The following is a 17,377-nucleotide window of genomic DNA, read 5'->3' as shown; positions in this document are numbered from 1 at the left end:
ACAGGGAGGTATCTGGGGACTGGAGTTCTACCCTGCTGCCCTTGTACAGGGAGGTATCTGGGGACTAGAGTTCGACCCTACTGCCCCCATCCCGTGTAAGGGACCTGGGGACTGGAGTTCTACCCTACTGCCCCCGTCCCGTGTAGGGGACCTGGGGACTGGAGTTCTACCCTACTGCCCCAGTCCCGTGTAGGGGACCTGGGGACTGGAGTTCTACCCTACTGTCCCCGTCCCATGTAAGGGACCTGGGGACTGGAGTTCTACCCTACTGTCCCCGTCCTGTGTAAGGGACCTGGGGACTGGAGTTCTACCCTACTGTCCCCGTCCTGTGTAAGGGAGTTCCACCTGGTGACTAGAGTTCCACCTAGGGACTAGAGTTCTATCCGGGGACTAGAGTTCCACCTAGGGACTAGAGTTCTATCCGGGGACTAGAGTTCCACCTGGAGACTAGAGTTCCACCTGGGGACTAGAGTTCCACCCGGGGACTAGAGTTCTACCCGGGGATTATAGTTCTACCTGTGGACTAGAGTTCTACCTGGGGACTAGAGTTCTACCTGTGGACGAGAGTTCTACCTGGGGACTAGAGTTCCACCTGGGGACTAGAGTAATACCTGGGGACTAGAGTTCTACCTGGAGACTAGAGTTCTACCTGGGGACTAGAGTTCTACCTGGGGACTAGAGTTCTACCTGGGGACTAGCGTTCCACCTGGGGACTAGAGTTCCACCCGGGGACTAGAGTTCTACCCGGGGACTATAGTTCTACCTGTGGACTAGAGTTCTACCTGGGGACTAGAGTTCTACCTGTGGACGAGAGTTCTACCTGGGGACTAGAGTTCCACCTGGGGACTAGAGTAATACCTGGGGACTAGAGTTCTACCTGGAGACTAGAGTTCTACCTGGGGACTAGAGTTCTACCTGGGGACTAGAGTTCTACCTGGGGACTAGCGTTCCACCTGGGGACTAGAGTTCTACCTGGGGACTAGCGTTCCACCTGGGGACTAGCGTTCTACCTGGAGACTAGAGTTCTACCTGGAGACTAGAGTTCTACCTGGGGACTAGAGTTCTACCTGGGGACTAGAGTTCTACCTGGGGACTAGAGTTCTACCTGGGGACTAGAGTTCTACCTGGGGACTAGCGTTCCACCTGGGGACTAGAGTTCTACCTGTGGGACCTGGGGGAGTGGTTTGCTTACAGTACTTTGACTATGGCCAGTGATGGTGTCTTCTGAAAGACTCACATTATGGTATTGTGTCGTTTGAGAACAGTTGACTAAGTCAGTGGGTCTCAGTTCTCTCCTCAGGGACCCACAGCTGTTCCAGAGGGTCTCAATTCTCTCCTCAGGGACCCACAGCTGTACCAGAGGATCTCAGTTCTCTCCTCAGGGACCCACAGCTGTTCCAGAGGGTCTCAGTTCTCTCCTCAGGGACCCACAGCTGTACCAGAGGGTCTCAGTTCTCTCCTCGGGGACCCACAGCTGTTCCAGGGGGTCTCAGTTCTCTCCTCAGGGACCCACAGCTGTTCCAGAGGGTCTCAGTTCTCTCCTCAGGGACTCACAGCTGTACCAGTGGGTCTCAGTTCTCTCCTCAGGGACCCACAGCTGTTCCAGGGGGTCTCAGTTCTCTCTTCAGGGACTCAGGGACTCAGTTCTCTCCTCAGGGACCCAGCTGTTCCAGGGGGTCTCAGTTCTCTCCTCAGGGACCCACAGCTGTACCAGAGGGTCTCAGTTCTCTCCTCAGGGACCCACAGCTGTACCAGAGGGTCTCAGTTCTCTCCTCAGGGACCCACAGCTGTACCAGAGTGTCTCAGTTCTCTCCTCAGGGACCCACAGCTGTACCAGAGTGTCTCAGTTCTCTCCTCAGGGACCCACAGCTGTACCAGAGGGTCTCAGTTCTCTCCTCAGGGACCCACAGCTGTACCAGAGGGTCTCAGGTCTCTCCTCAGGGACCCACAGCTGTACCAGAGGGTCTCAGTTCTCTCCTCAGGGACCCACAGCTGTACCAGAGGGTCTCAGTTCTCTCCTCAGGGACCCACAGCTGTACCAGAGGGTCTCAGTTCTCTCCTCAGGGACCCACAGCTGTACCAGAGTGTCTCAGTTCTCTCCTCAGGGACCCACAGCTGTTCCAGGGGGTCTCAGTTCTCTCCTCAGGGACCCACAGCTGTACCAGAGGGTCTCAGGTCTCTCCTCAGGGACCCACAGCTGTACCAGAGGGTCTCAGTTCTCTCCTCAGGGACCCACAGCTGTACCAGAGTGTCTCAGTTCCCTCCTCAGGGACCCCCCAGCTGTACCAGAGGGTCTCAGTTCTCTCCTCAGGGACCCACAGCTGTACCAGACGGTCTCAGTTCTCTCCTCAGGGACCCACAGCTGTACCAGAGGGTCTCAGTTCTCTCCTCAGGGACCCACAGCTGTACCAGAGTGTCTCAGTTCTCTCCTCAGGGACCCACAGCTGTACCAGAGGGTCTCAGTTCTCTCCTCAGGGACCCACACCTGATTCAACTAGACAATTATTAACACAATAATAACACCTAGAGAAGTTTAACAATATAACATTATGGTTAAACAGAATAAATCCCTGTACGGTTCTATAGTACAAAATGATCTACTTGTCATTGTTGCTAGCTACCTGGCTATCCAGAATCAGGGCAGCTTCTTGTCATTGTTGCTAGCTACCTGGCTATCCAGAAACAGGGCAGCTTCTTGGCATTGTTGCTAGCTACCTGGCTATCCAGAATCAGGACAGCTTCTTGTCATTGTTGCTAGCTACCTGGCTATCCAGAATCAGGGCAGCTTCTTGTCATTGTTGCTAGCTACCTGGCTATCCAGAATCAGGGCAGCTTCTTGTCATTGTTGCTAGCTACCTGGCTATCCAGAATCAGGGCAGCTTCTTGTCATTGTTGCTAGCTACCTGGCTATCCAGAATCAGGGCAGCTTCTTGTCATTGTTGCTAGCTACCTGGCTATCCAGAATCAGGGCAGCTTCTTGTCATTGTTGCTAGCTACCTGGCTATCCAGAATCAGGGCAGCTTCTTGTCATTGTTGCTAGCTACCTGGCTATCCAGAAACAGGGCAGCTTCTTGGCATTGTTGCTAGCTACCTGGCTATCCAGAATCAGGACAGCTTCTTGTCATTGTTGCTAGCTACCTGGCTATCCAGAATCAGGGCAGCTTCTTGTCATTGTTGCTAGCTACCTGGCTATCCAGAATCAGGGCAGCTTCTTGTCATTGTTGCTAGCTACCTGGCTATCCAGAATCAGGGCAGCTTCTTGTCATTGTTGCTAGCTACCTGGCTATCCAGAATCAGGGCAGCTTCTTGTCATTGTTGCTAGCTACCAGAATCAGGGCAGCTTCTTGTCATTGTTGCTAGCTACCTGGCTATCCAGAATCAGGGCAGCTTCTTGTCATTGTTGCTAGCTACCTGGCTATCCAGAATCAGGGCAGCTTCTTGTAATTGTTGCTAGCTACCTGGCTATCCAGAAACCTAACAACACACGCCCCCTGCCCCTTGGAATCGCCCGCACAGTTTTCGTGACGTTGTCAGCAAATCCGCCTATATAACATTAGGAAAGGGTTCTTTATAGCACCATATAGGTTCCACTTAGAATCTTGTGATCATGATTATTTTTAGAACCTTAGGAAAGGGTACTTTATAGCACCATACAGGTTCCACTTAGAACCTTGTGAGCACAATTCTTTATAGAACCTTCGAAAATGGTTATATATAATTTGTTCTGCACATTTTAAAGCATTGACCAATTGGCAACAACATATGTACTCAACATAGTAAACATTTCAGATGTAGTCAACATAGACTTACTAAACAGAGAACATCCCTGGTCCTCCCTACTGCCTCTGATCTGGAGGACTCACTAAACAGAGAACATCCCTGGTCATCCCTACTGCCTCTGATCTGGAGGACTCACTAAACAGAGAACATCCCTGGTCATCCCTACTGCCTCTGATCTGGAGGACTCACTAAACAGAGAACATCCCTGGTCATCCCTACTGTCTCTGATCTGGAGGACTCACTAAACAGAGAACATCCCTGGTCATCCCTACTGCCTCTGATCTGGAGGACTCACTAAACAGAGAACATCCCTGGTCATCCCTACTGCCTCTGATCTGGAGGACTCACTAAACAGAGAACATCCCTGGTCATCCCTACTGCCTCTGATCTGGAGGACTCACTAAACAGAAAACATCCCTGGTCCTCCCTACTGCCTCTGATCTGGAGGACTCACTAAACAGAGAACATCCCTGGTCATCCCTACTGCCTCTGATCTGGAGGACTCACTAAACAGAGAACATCCCTGGTCCTCCCTACTGCCTCTGATCTGGAGGGCTCACTAAACAGAGAACATCCCTGGTCCTCCCTACGGCCTCTGATCTGGAGGACTCACTAAACAGAGAACATCCCTGGTCATCCCTACTGCCTCTGATCTGGAGGACTCACTAAACAGAGAACATCCCTGGTCATCCCTACTGCCTCTGATCTGGAGGACTCACTAAACAGAGAACATCCCTGGTCATCCCTACTGCCTCTGATCTGGAGGACTCACTAAACAGAGAACATCCCTGGTCATCCCTACTGCCTCTGATCTGGAGGACTCACTAAACAGAGAACATCCCTGGTCCTCCCTACTGCCTCTGATCTGGAGGACTCACTAAACAGAGAACATCCCTGGTCCTCCCTACTGCCTCTGATCTGGAGGACTCACTAAACAGAGAACATCCCTGGTCATCCCTACTGCCTCTGATCTGGAGGACTCACTAAACAGAGAACATCCCTGGTCATCCCTACTGCCTCTGATCTGGAGGACTCACTAAACAGAGAGAACATCCCTGGTCCTCCCTACTGCCTCTGATCTGGAGGACTCACTAAACAGAGAACATCCCTGGTCATCCCTACTGCCTCTGATCTGGAGGACTCACTAAACAGAGAACATCCCTGGTCATCCCTACTGCCTCTGATCTGGAGGACTCACTAAACAGAGAACATCCCTGGTCATCCCTACTGCCTCTGATCTGGAGGACTCACTAAACAGAGAACATCCCTGGTCATCCCTACTGCCTCTGATCTGGAGGACTCACTAAACAGAGAACATCCCTGGTCCTCCCTACTGCCTCTGATCTGGAGGACTCACTAAACAGAGAACATCCCTGGTCATCCCTACTGCCTCTGATCTGGAGGACTCACTAAACAGAGAACATCCCTGGTCATCCCTACTGCCTCTGATCTGGAGGACTCACTAAACAGAGAACATCCCTGGTCCTCCCTACTGCCTCTGATCTGGAGGACTCACTAAACAGAGAACATCCCTGGTCATCCCTGCCCTCTGATCTGTCATCCCTATCCCTACTGCCTCTGATCTGGAGGACTCACTAAACAGAGAACATCCCTGGTCATCCCTACTGCCTCTGATCTGGTGGACTCACTAAACAGAGAACATCCCTGGTCATCCCTACTGCCTCTGATCTGGAGGACTCACTAAACAGAGAACATCCCTGGTCATCCCCTACTGCCTCTGATCTGGAGGACTCACTAAACAGAGAACATCCCTGGTCATCCCTACTGCCTCTGATCTGGAGGACTCACTAAACAGAGAACATCCCTGGTCCTCCCTACTGCCTCTGATCTGGAGGACTCACTAAACAGAGAACATCCCTGGTCCTCCCTACCCTGCCTCTGATCTGGAGGACTCACTAAACAGAGAACATCCCTGGTCATCCCTACTGCCTCTGATCTGGAGGACTCACTAAACAGAGAACATCCCTGGTCCTCCCTACTGCCTCTGATCTGGAGGACTCACTAAACAGAGAACATCCCTGGTCCTCCCTACTGCCTCTGATCTGGAGGACTCACTAAACAGAGAACATCCCTGGTCATCCCTACTGCCTCTGATCTGGAGGACTCACTAAACAGAGAACATCCCTGGTCATCCCTACTGCCTCTGATCTGGAGGACTCACTAAACAGAGAACATCCCTGGTCATCCCTACTGCCTCTGATCTGGAGGACTCACTAAACAGAGAACATCCCTGGTCATCCCTACTGCCTCTGATCTGGAGGACTCACTAAACAGAGAACATCCCTGGTCATCCCTACTGCCTCTGATCTGGAGGACTCACTAAACAGAGAACATCCCTGGTCCTCCCTACTGTCTCTGATCTGGAGGACTCACTAAACAGAGAACATCCCTGGTCATCCCTACTGCCTCTGATCTGGAGGACTCACTAAACAGAGAACATCCCTGGTCATCCCTACTGCCTCTGACCTGGAGGACTCACTAAACAGAGAACATCCCTGGTCATCCCTACTGCCTCTGATCTGGAGGACTCACTAAACAGAGAACATCCCTGGTCCTCCCTACTGCCTCTGATCTGGAGGACTCACTAAACAGAGAACATCCCTGGTCATCCCTACTGCCTCTGATCTGGAGGACTCACTAAACAGAGAACATCCCTGGTCCTCCCTACTGCCTCTGATCTGGAGGACTCACTAAACAGAGAACATCCCTGGTCCTCCCTACTGCCTCTGATCTGGAGGACTCACTAAACAGAGAACATCCCTGGTCATCCCTACTGCCTCTGATCTGGAGGACTCACTAAACAGAGAACATCCCTGGTCATCCCTACTGCCTCTGATCTGGAGGACTCACTAAACAGAGAACATCCCTGGTCATCCCTACTGCCTCTGATCTGGAGGACTCACTAAACAGAGAACATCCCTGGTCATCCCTACTGCCTCTGATCTGGAGGACTCACTAAACAGAGAACATCCCTGGTCCTCCCTACTGCCTCTGATCTGGAGGACTCACTAAACAGAGAACATCCCTGGTCATCCCTACTGCCTCTGATCTGGAGGACTCACTAAACAGAGAACATCCCTGGTCATCCCTACTGCCTCTGATCTGGAGGACTCACTAAACAGAGAACATCCCTGGTCATCCCTACTGCCTCTGATCTGGAGGACTCACTAAACAGAGAACATCCCTGGTCCTCCCTACTGCCTCTGATCTGGAGGACTCACTAAACAGAGAACATCCCTGGTCATCCCTACTGCCTCTGATCTGGAGGACTCACTAAACAGAGAACATCCCTGGTCATCCCTACTGCCTCTGATCTGGAGGACTCACTAAACAGAGAACATCCCTGGTCATCCCTACTGCCTCTGATCTGGAGGACTCACTAAACAGAGAACATCCCTGGTCATCCCTACTGCCTCTGATCTGGAGGACTCACTAAACAGAGAACATCCCTGGTCCTCCCTACTGCCTCTGATCTGGAGGACTCACTAAACAGAGAACATCCCTGGTCATCCCTACTGCCTCTGATCTGGAGGACTCACTAAACAGAGAACATCCCCTCCCTATTGGTCACTCCCCTACTGCCTCTGATCTGGAGGTCCTCCCTACTGCCTCTGATCTGGAGGACTCACTAAACAGAGAACATCCCTGGTCCTCCCTACTGTCTCTGATCTGGAGGACTCACTAAACAGAGAACATCCCTGGTCATCCCTACTGCCTCTGATCTGGAGGACTCACTAAACAGAGAACATCCCTGGTCCTCCCTACTGCCTCTGATCTGGAGGACTCACTAAACAGAGAACATCCCTGGTCATCCCTACTGCCTCTGATCTGGAGGACTCACTAAACAGAGAACATCCCTGGTCCTCCCTACTGCCTCTGATCTGGAGGACTCACTAAACAGAGAACATCCCTGGTCATCCCTACTGCCTCTGATCTGGAGGACTCACTAAACAGAGAACATCCCTGGTCATCCCTACTGCCTCTGATCTGGAGGACTCACTAAACAGAGAACATCCCTGGTCATCCCTACTGCCTCTGATCTGGAGGACTCACTAAACAGAGAACATCCCTGGTCATCCCTACTGCCTCTGATCTGGAGGACTCACTAAACAGAGAACATCCCTGGTCATCCCTACTGCCTCTGATCTGGAGGACTCACTAAACAGAGAACATCCCTGGTCCTCCCTACTGCCTCTGATCTGGAGGACTCACTAAACAGAGAACATCCCTGGTCCTCCCTACTGCCTCTGATCTGGAGGACTCACTAAACAGAGAACATCCCTGGTCATCCCTACTGCCTCTGATCTGGAGGACTCACTAAACAGAGAACATCCCTGGTCCTCCCTACTGTCTCCCTGATCTGGAGGACTCACTAAACAGAGAACATCCCTGGTCATCCCTACTGCCTCTGATCTGGAGGACTCACTAAACAGAGAACATCCCTGGTCCTCCCTACTGCCTCTGATCTGGAGGACTCACTAAACAGAGAACATCCCTGGTCATCCCTACTGCCTCTGATCTGGAGGACTCACTAAACAGAGAACATCCCTGGTCATCCCTACTGCCTCTGATCTGGAGGACTCACTAAACAGAGAGACATCCCTGGTCATCCCTACTGCCTCTGATCTGGAGGACTCACTAAACAGAGAACATCCCTGGTCATCCCTACTGCCTCTGATCTGGAGGACTCACTAAACAGAGAACATCCCTGGTCATCCCTACTGCCTCTGATCTGGAGGACTCACTAAACAGAGAACATCCCTGGTCATCCCTACTGCCTCTGATCTGGAGGACTCACTAAACAGAGAACATCCCTGGTCATCCCTACTGCCTCTGATCTGGAGGACTCACTAAACAGAGAACATCCCTGGTCATCCCTACTGCCTCTGATCTGGAGGACTCACTAAACAGAGAACATCCCTGGTCATCCCTACTGCCTCTGATCTGGAGGACTCACTAAACAGAGAACATCCCTGGTCCTCCCTACTGCCTCTGATCTGGAGGACTCACTAAACAGAGAACATCCCTGGTCCTCCCTACTGCCTCTGATCTGGAGGACTCACTAAACACACATGCTTTGTTTGTAGATGATGATTGAGTATGTTGGAGTGTGACCCTGGCTTTCTGTAAATAAATAAATAAATAAAAAATGGTGCCATCTGAGTTGCTTTACTGAATTTGATATGATTTATACTTTTACTTTTGATACTTAAGTATATTTAAACCCAAATACTTTTAGACTTTTACTGAAGTAGTATTTTACTGGGTGACTTTTACTTGAGTCACTTTCTGTTAAGGTATCTGTACTTTGACTCTAGTATGACAACTGGGTACTTTTTCCATCGCTGCTAAACAGGTCTCTGATATTTTAAGAGTATTTTTCTATGAGAGAACATTCCTTCTCAATCATAATGACAGTGGGTGGAGGAGATGTGTTGTTGTTGTTGTGTGTACAAGTCTGTAGTCATAAAGGAAAGGATTTGTGTATCTGGGTGTTGTGATCGTGACTGAACGTGACGCTGCTTTCTCCTTATTGAACTGAGTGGTGGGATGAAGTACACTCCCGTAGGATGAGTGCTGTTGCTGATTGGGCTTCATTACCTGTCTTAATGGACTGATGGGTCTGAAGGCCTGATTCTGATTGAAAGGAGACGCATGACCTCTAGACCTGTTTCTCTACATCCAGATTGTATCTCTTACTCTATATCCAGCTTCTATCTGTTTCTCTATATCCAGCTTCTATATGTTTCTCTATATCCAGCTTCTATCTGTTTCTCTATATCCAGCTTCTATCTGTTTCTCTATATCCAGCTTCTATCTGTTTCTCTATATCCAGCTTCTATCTGTTTCTCTATATCCAGCTTCTATCTGTTTCTCTATATCCAGCTTCTATCTGTTTCTCTATATCCAGCTTCTATCTGTTTCTCTATATCCAGCTTCTATCTGTTTCTCTATATCCAGCTTCTATCTGTTTCTCTATATCCAGCTTCTATCTGTTTCTGTTGTTTGTCTTTTAAAACTCCTATTGGACTCTCTCTCTCTCTCTCTCTCTCTCTCTCCCCTCTTTGTCTCACCCCCTCCCTCCCTCCCTCCCTCCCTCCTCCTCCCTCCCTCCCTCCCTCCCTCCCTCCCTCCCTCCCTCCCTCCTTCTCTCTCTCTCTCTCTCTCTCTCTCTCTCTCTCTCTCTCTCTCTCCCCTTCTCCCTCCTTCTCTCTCTCTCTCTCTCTCTCTCTCTCTCTCCCCTTCTCCCTCCCTCCCTCTCTCTCTCTCTCTCTCTCTCTCTCTCTCCCTCCCTCCCATGGCTGACCCTGTAAAACAACACATTTCACAGCACCTACAGTATGTGGTGTACGTGACAATAAAAACATATCATTTTTTCTCTCCATTCTCTCTCTCTCCATTCTCTCTCTCTCTCTCTCTCTCTCTCTCTCTCTCTCTCTCTCCCTCTCTCTCTCTCTCTCTATCCCCTCTTTGTCTCACCCCCCCTCTCTTTCTCTCTCTCTTTCAGGGGGAGTGAGTTACGAGGACAGCTCTAGGAGGACATCAAACAGACTAGACCAGCAGCCTTCCACCTCCCAGCACCATGCTGCTCAGAGCACCCCTCACTGCTGTCTGGCTGGGTAGGGGTTAGCACACACACACACACACACACACACACACGGATGCACGCATAACAAACACACACATGCAAGCACGCACACGCACACACACATAAACCATAGCGAACATGTTTCCAAAATACCATTGGTGTTGAGTCTATCGTCATCTGTGGTTGTTGTGGTTACTGTAATTGTACAACACATATAGATCATGACTATGTGGTTACTGTAATTGTACAACACATATAGATCATAATTATGTGGTTACTGTAATTGTACAACACATATAGATCATGACTATGTGGTTACTGTAATTGTACAACACATATAGATCATGACTATGTGGTTACTGTAATTGTACAACACATATAGATCATGACTATGTGGTTACTGTATTATTTTAACTCTCCATCTGTACCTCTGTGATTAATTATGAATTGTATCCACACCCACCATGCCTCTTGTGAGTAATGGTCATGTGAGGTGAAATGTGTATATTTTGGGATGTGAGTGTTCAGTCTGTTTGACCTGACGAAGATCTGTTTCAGATGGAAACGTTGTCAAAAAAGTGGTGAATTGGGAGGATAAACAGGCCTTCCTGTTAGTGGTGAATTGGGAGGATAAACAGGCCTTCCTGTTAGTGGTAAATTGGGAGCATAAACAGGCCTTCCTGTTAGTGGTGAATTGGGAGCATAAACAGGCCTTCCTGTTAGTGGTGAATTGGGAGCATAAACAGGCCTTCCTGTTAGTGGTGAATTGGGAGCATAAACAGGCCTTCCTGTTACTGGTGAATTGGGAGCATAAACAGGCCTTCCTGTTACTGGTGAATTGGGAGCATAAACAGGCCTTCCTGTTAGTGGTGAACTGGGAGCATAAACAGGCCTTCCTGTTAGTGGTGAATTGGGAGCATAAACAGGCCTTCCTGTTAGTGGTGAACTGGGAGCATAAACAGGCCTTCCTGTTAGTGGTGAACTGGGAGCTTAAACAGGCCTTCCTGTTAGTGGTGAATTGGGAGCATAAACAGGCCTTACTGGTAGTGGTGAATTGGGAGCATAAACAGGCCTTACTGGTAGTGGTGAATTGGGAGCATAAACAGGCCTTACTGGTAGTGGTGAATTGGGAGCATAAACAGGCCTTCCTGTTAGTGGTGAAGTGGGAGCATAAACAGGCCTTCCTGTTAGTGGTGAACTGGGAGCTTAAACAGGCCTTACTGGTAGTGGTGAATTGGGAGCATAAACAGGCCTTCCTGTTAGTGGTGAACTGGGAGCATAAACAGGCCTTACTGGTAGTGGTGAATTGGGAGCATAAACAGGCCTTCCTGTTAGTGGTGAACTGGGAGCATAAACAGGCCTTCCTGTTAGTGGTGAACTGGGAGCTTAAACAGGCCTTACTGGTAGTGGTGAATTGGGAGCATAAACAGGCCTTCCTGTTAGTTGTGAACTGGGAGCATAAACAGGCCTTACTGGTAGTGGTGAATTGGGAGCATAAACAGGCCTTACTGGTAGTGGTGAATTGGGAGCATAAACAGGCCTTCCTGTTAGTGGTGAATTGGGAGCATAAACAGGCCTTCCTGTTAGTGGTGAACTGGGAGCATAAACAGGCCTTCCTGTTAGTGGTGAACTGGGAGCATAAACAGGCCTTCCTGTTAGTGGTGAATTGGGAGCATAAACAGGCCTTTCTGTTACTGGTGAACTGGGAGCATAAACAGGCCTTCCTGTTAGTGGTGAATTGGGAGGATAAACAGGCCTTCCTGTTAGTAGTGAATTGGGAGCATAAACAGGCCTTCCTGTTACTGGTGAATTGGGAGCATAAATAGGCCTTCCTGTTAGTGGTGAACTGGGAGCATAAACAGGCCTTCCTGTTAGTGGTGAACTGGGAGCATAAACAGGCCTTCCTGTTAGTGGTGAACTGGGAGCATAAACAGGCCTTCCTGTTAGTGGTGAATTGGGAGCATAAACAGGCCTTCCTGTTACTGGTGAACTGGGAGCATAAACAGGCCGTCCTGTTAGTGGTGAACTGGGAGCATAAACAGGCCTTCCTGTTAGTGGTGAATTGGGAGCATAAACAGGCCTTACTGGTAGTGGTGAATTGGGAGCATAAACAGGCCTTCCTGTTAGTGGTGAACTGGGAGCATAAACAGGCCTTCCTGTTAATGGTGAATTGGGAGCATAAACAGGCCTTTCTGTTACTGGTGAACTGGGAGCATAAACAGGCCTTCCTGTTAGTGGTGAACTGGGAGCATAAACAGGCCTTCCTGTTAATGGTGAATTGGGAGAATAAACAGGCCTTCCTGTTAGTGGTGAACTGGGAGCATAAACAGGCCTTCCTGTTAGTGGTGAACTGGGAGCATAAACAGGCCTTCCTGTTAGTGGTGAATTGGGAGCATAAACAGGCCTTCCTGTTAGTGGTGAACTGGGAGCATAAACAGGCCTTCCTGTTAGTGGTGAATTGGGAGCATAAACAGGCCTTCCTGTTAGTGGTGAACTGGGAGCATAAACAGGCCTTCCTGTTAGTGGTGAACTGGGAGCATAAACAGGCCTTCCTGTTAGTGGTGAATTGGGAGCATAAACAGGCCTTCCTGTTACTGGTGAACTGGGAGCATAAACAGGCCGTCCTGTTAGTGGTGAACTGGGAGCATAAACAGGCCTTCCTGTTAGTGGTGAATTGGGAGCATAAACAGGCCTTACTGGTAGTGGTGAATTGGGAGCATAAACAGGCCTTCCTGTTAGTGGTGAACTGGGAGCATAAACAGGCCTTCCTGTTAATGGTGAATTGGGAGCATAAACAGGCCTTTCTGTTACTGGTGAACTGGGAGCATAAACAGGCCTTCCTGTTAGTGGTGAACTGGGAGCATAAACAGGCCTTCCTGTTAATGGTGAATTGGGAGAATAAACAGGCCTTCCTGTTAGTGGTGAACTGGGAGCATAAACAGGCCTTCCTGTTAGTGGTGAACTGGGAGCATAAACAAGCCTTCCTGTTAGTGGTGAATTGGGAGCATAAACAGGCCTTCCTGTTAGTGGTGAACTGGGAGCATAAACAGGCCTTCCTGTTAGTGGTGAATTGGGAGCATAAACAGGCCTTCCTGTTAGTGGTGAACTGGGAGCATAAACAGGCCTTCCTGTTAGTGGTGAATTGGGAGCATAAACAGGCCTTCCTGTTAGTGGTGAATTGGGAGCATAAACAGGCCTTCCTGTTAGTGGTGAATTGGGAGCATAAACAGGCCTTCCTCTTAGTGGTGAACTGGGAGCATAAACAGGCCTTTCTGTTACTGGTGAACTGGGAGCATAAACAGGCCTTCCTGTTAGTGGTGAATTGGGAGGATAAATAGGCCTTCCTGTTAGTGGTGAATTGGGAGCATAAACAGGCCTTCCTGTTACTGGTGAATTGGGAGCATAAACAGGCCTTCCTGTTAGTGGTGAACTGGGAGCATAAACAGGCCTTCATGTTAGTGGTGAACTGGGAGCATAAACAGGCCTTCCTGTTAGTGGTGAACTGGGAGCATAAACAGGCCTTCCTGTTAGTGGTGATCTGGTAGCATAAACAGGCCTTCCTGTTAGTGGTGAATTGGGAGCATAAACAGGCCTTCCTGTTACTGGTGAACTGGGAGCATAAACAGGCCGTCCTGTTAGTGGTGAACTGGGAGCATAAACAGGCCTTCCTGTTAGTGGTGAATTGGGAGGATAAACAGGCCTTCCTGTTAGTGGTGAATTGGGAGCATAAACAGGCCTTCCTGTTACTGGTGAATTGGGAGCATAAACAGGCCTTCCTGTTAGTGGTGAACTGGGAGCATAAACAGGCCTTCATGTTAGTGGTGAACTGGGAGCATAAACAGGCCTTCCTGTTAGTGGTGAACTGGGAGCATAAACAGGCCTTCCTGTTAGTGGTGATCTGGTAGCATAAACAGGCCTTCCTGTTAGTGGTGAATTGGGAGCATAAACAGGCCTTCCTGTTACTGGTGAACTGGGAGCATAAACAGGCCGTCCTGTTAGTGGTGAACTGGGAGCATAAACAGGCCGTCCTGTTAGTGGTGAACTGGGAGCATAAACAGGCCTTCCTGTTAGTGGTGAATTGGGAGCATAAACCGGCCTTACTGGTAGTGGTGAATTGGGAGCATAAACAGGCCTTCCTGTTAATGGTGAATTGGGAGCATAAACAGGCCTTTCTGTTACTGGTGAACTGGGAGCATAAACAGGCCTTCCTGTTAGTGGTGAACTGGGAGCATAAACAGGCCTTCCTGTTAATGGTGAATTGGGAGAATAAACAGGCCTTCCTGTTAGTGGTGAACTGGGAGCATAAACAGGCTATCCTGTTAGTGGTGAACTGGGAGCATAAACAGGCCTTCCTGTTAGTGGTGAATTGGGAGCATAAACAGGCCTTCCTGTTAGTGGTGAACTGGGAGCATAAACAGGCCTTCCTGTTAGTGGTGAATTGGGAGCATAAACAGGCCTTCCTGTTAGTGGTGAATTGGGAGCATAAACAGGCCTTCCTGTTAGTGGTAAATTGGGAGCATAAACAGGCCTTCCTGTTAGTGGTGAACTGGGAGCATAAACAGGCCTTCCTGTTAGTGGTGAATTGGGAGCATAAACAGGCCTTACTGTTAGTGGTGAATTGGGAGCATAAACAGGCCTTACTGGTAGTGGTGAAGTGGGAGCATAAACAGGCCTTCCTGTTAGTGGTGAAGTGGGAGCATAAACAGGCCTTCCTGTTAGTGGTGAATTGGGAGCATAAACAGGCCTTCCTGGTAGTGGTGAAGTGGGAGCATAAACAGGCCTTCCTGGTAGTGGTGAAGTGGGAGCATAAACAGGCCTTCCTGGTAGTGGTGAAGTGGGAGCATAAACAGGCCTTCCTGGTAGTGGTGAAGTGGGAGCATAAACAGGCCTTCCTGTTAGTGGTGAATTGGGAGGATAAACAGGCCTTCCTGTTAGTGGTGAATTGGGAGCATAAACAGGCCTTCCTGTTACTGGTGAATTGGGAGCATAAACAGGCCTTCCTGTTAGTGGTGAACTGGGAGCATAAACAGGCCTTCATGTTAGTGGTGAACTGGGAGCATAAACAGGCCTTCCTGTTAGTGGTGAACTGGGAGCATAAACAGGCCTTCCTGTTAGTGGTGATCTGGTAGCATAAACAGGCCTTCCTGTTAGTGGTGAATTGGGAGCATAAACAGGCCTTCCTGTTACTGGTGAACTGGGAGCATAAACAGGCCGTCCTGTTAGTGGTGAACTGGGAGCATAAACAGGCCGTCCTGTTAGTGGTGAACTGGGAGCATAAACAGGCCTTCCTGTTAGTGGTGAATTGGGAGCATAAACAGGCCTTACTGGTAGTGGTGAATTGGGAGCATAAACAGGCCTTCCTGTTAATGGTGAATTGGGAGCATAAACAGGCCTTTCTGTTACTGGTGAACTGGGAGCATAAACAGGCCTTCCTGTTAGTGGTGAACTGGGAGCATAAACAGGCCTTCCTGTTAATGGTGAATTGGGAGAATAAACAGGCCTTCCTGTTAGTGGTGAACTGGGAGCATAAACAGGCTATCCTGTTAGTGGTGAACTGGGAGCATAAACAGGCCTTCCTGTTAGTGGTGAATTGGGAGCATAAACAGGCCTTCCTGTTAGTGGTGAACTGGGAGCATAAACAGGCCTTCCTGTTAGTGGTGAATTGGGAGCATAAACAGGCCTTCCTGTTAGTGGTGAATTGGGAGCATAAACAGGCCTTCCTGTTAGTGGTAAATTGGGAGCATAAACAGGCCTTCCTGTTAGTGGTGAACTGGGAGCATAAACAGGCCTTCCTGTTAGTGGTGAATTGGGAGCATAAACAGGCCTTACTGTTAGTGGTGAACTGGGAGCATAAACAGGCCTTCCTGGTAGTGGTGAAGTGGGAGCATAAACAGGCCTTCCTGTTACTGGTGAATTGGGAGCATAAACAGGCCTTACTGGTAGTGGTGAATTGGGAGCAGAACAGGCTTTACTGTTAGTGGTGAATTTGGAGCATAAACAGGCCTTCCTGTTAGTGGTGAATTGGGAGCATAAACAGGCCTTCCTGTTAGTGGTAACTTGGGAGCATAAACAGGTCTTACTGTTAGTGGTGAATTGGGAGCATAAACAGGCCTTACTGGTAGTGGTGAAGTGGGAGCATAAACAGGCCTTCCTGTTAGTGGTGAAGTGGGAGCATAAACAGGCCTTCCTGTTAGTGGTGAATTGGGAGCATAAACAGGCCTTCCTGGTAGTGGTGAAGTGGGAGCATAAACAGGCCTTCCTGGTAGTGGTGAAGTGGGAGCATAAACAGGCCTTCCTGGTAGTGGTGAAGTGGGAGCATAAACAGGCCTTCCTGGTAGTGGTGAAGTGGGAGCATAAACAGGCCTTCCTGTTAGTGTCGAATTGGGAGCATAAACAGGCCTTCCTGTTAGTGGTGAATTGGGAGCATAAACAGTGCTTCCTGTTCTTTACAGTATTCTTGTGACATCATAGAGGATTGCAGGAACACCCACATTATGTCAATCTGTGAACAGCTATAACAGGCGTATATGTTACTGTGTGGGGATAGCTGTTTGTGCTAGTCTATTGTGAAGAATGTGGGTTTCAGTACAGCTATATAAATATTGTGTATTGCTTCCTGTCCTCCTCTAGCCCTTCTACTCAGCTGCGGGAGTGAAGCCAAACCAAACGGATCCAAGAACAAGAAACCAAAACAAGGTAATAGTGGTTTATAACCTTTTCACACTATAGTGTTGGCCTAAACTGGCTCAGATATGTCCTTTCCAGCCCAGTGCAGCTTGGTTTGGTTCAGTAGTGGATCCGTAACCAAGCCATCCCAGTACAGCTTGGTTTGGTTCAGTAGTGGATCCGTAACCAGGCCAGCCCAGTACAGCTTGGTTTGGTTCAGTAGTGGATCAGTAACCTGGCCAGCCCAGTACAGCTTGGTTTGGTTCAGTAGTGGATCCGTAACCAGGCCAGCCCAGTACAGCTTGGTTTGGTTCAGTAGTG

General features: G+C 49.3%; 1 protein-coding gene across 1 annotated transcript in view; it reads left to right on the top strand.

The window, feature by feature from the left end:
* Positions 1 to 17,377, top strand: part of vit (vitrin) — a 120,962-nt gene that overhangs the window by 16,476 nt on the left and 87,109 nt on the right. Inside the window, exons 2-3 of the mRNA XM_065007789.1 lie at positions 10,310 to 10,421; positions 17,021 to 17,086. Of these exons, the coding sequence (XP_064863861.1) occupies positions 10,385 to 10,421; positions 17,021 to 17,086 (103 nt within the window). The 5' untranslated portion in view covers positions 10,310 to 10,384. The remainder of the gene's footprint in view (positions 1 to 10,309; positions 10,422 to 17,020; positions 17,087 to 17,377) is intronic.

Source organism: Oncorhynchus nerka, linkage group LG23, assembly GCF_034236695.1.
Source record: "Oncorhynchus nerka isolate Pitt River linkage group LG23, Oner_Uvic_2.0, whole genome shotgun sequence".
Taxonomy (NCBI): Eukaryota; Metazoa; Chordata; class Actinopteri; order Salmoniformes; family Salmonidae; genus Oncorhynchus; species Oncorhynchus nerka.
Note: the sequence above shows the minus strand (reverse complement) of the source record. Positions and strands in the feature narration are given on the sequence as shown.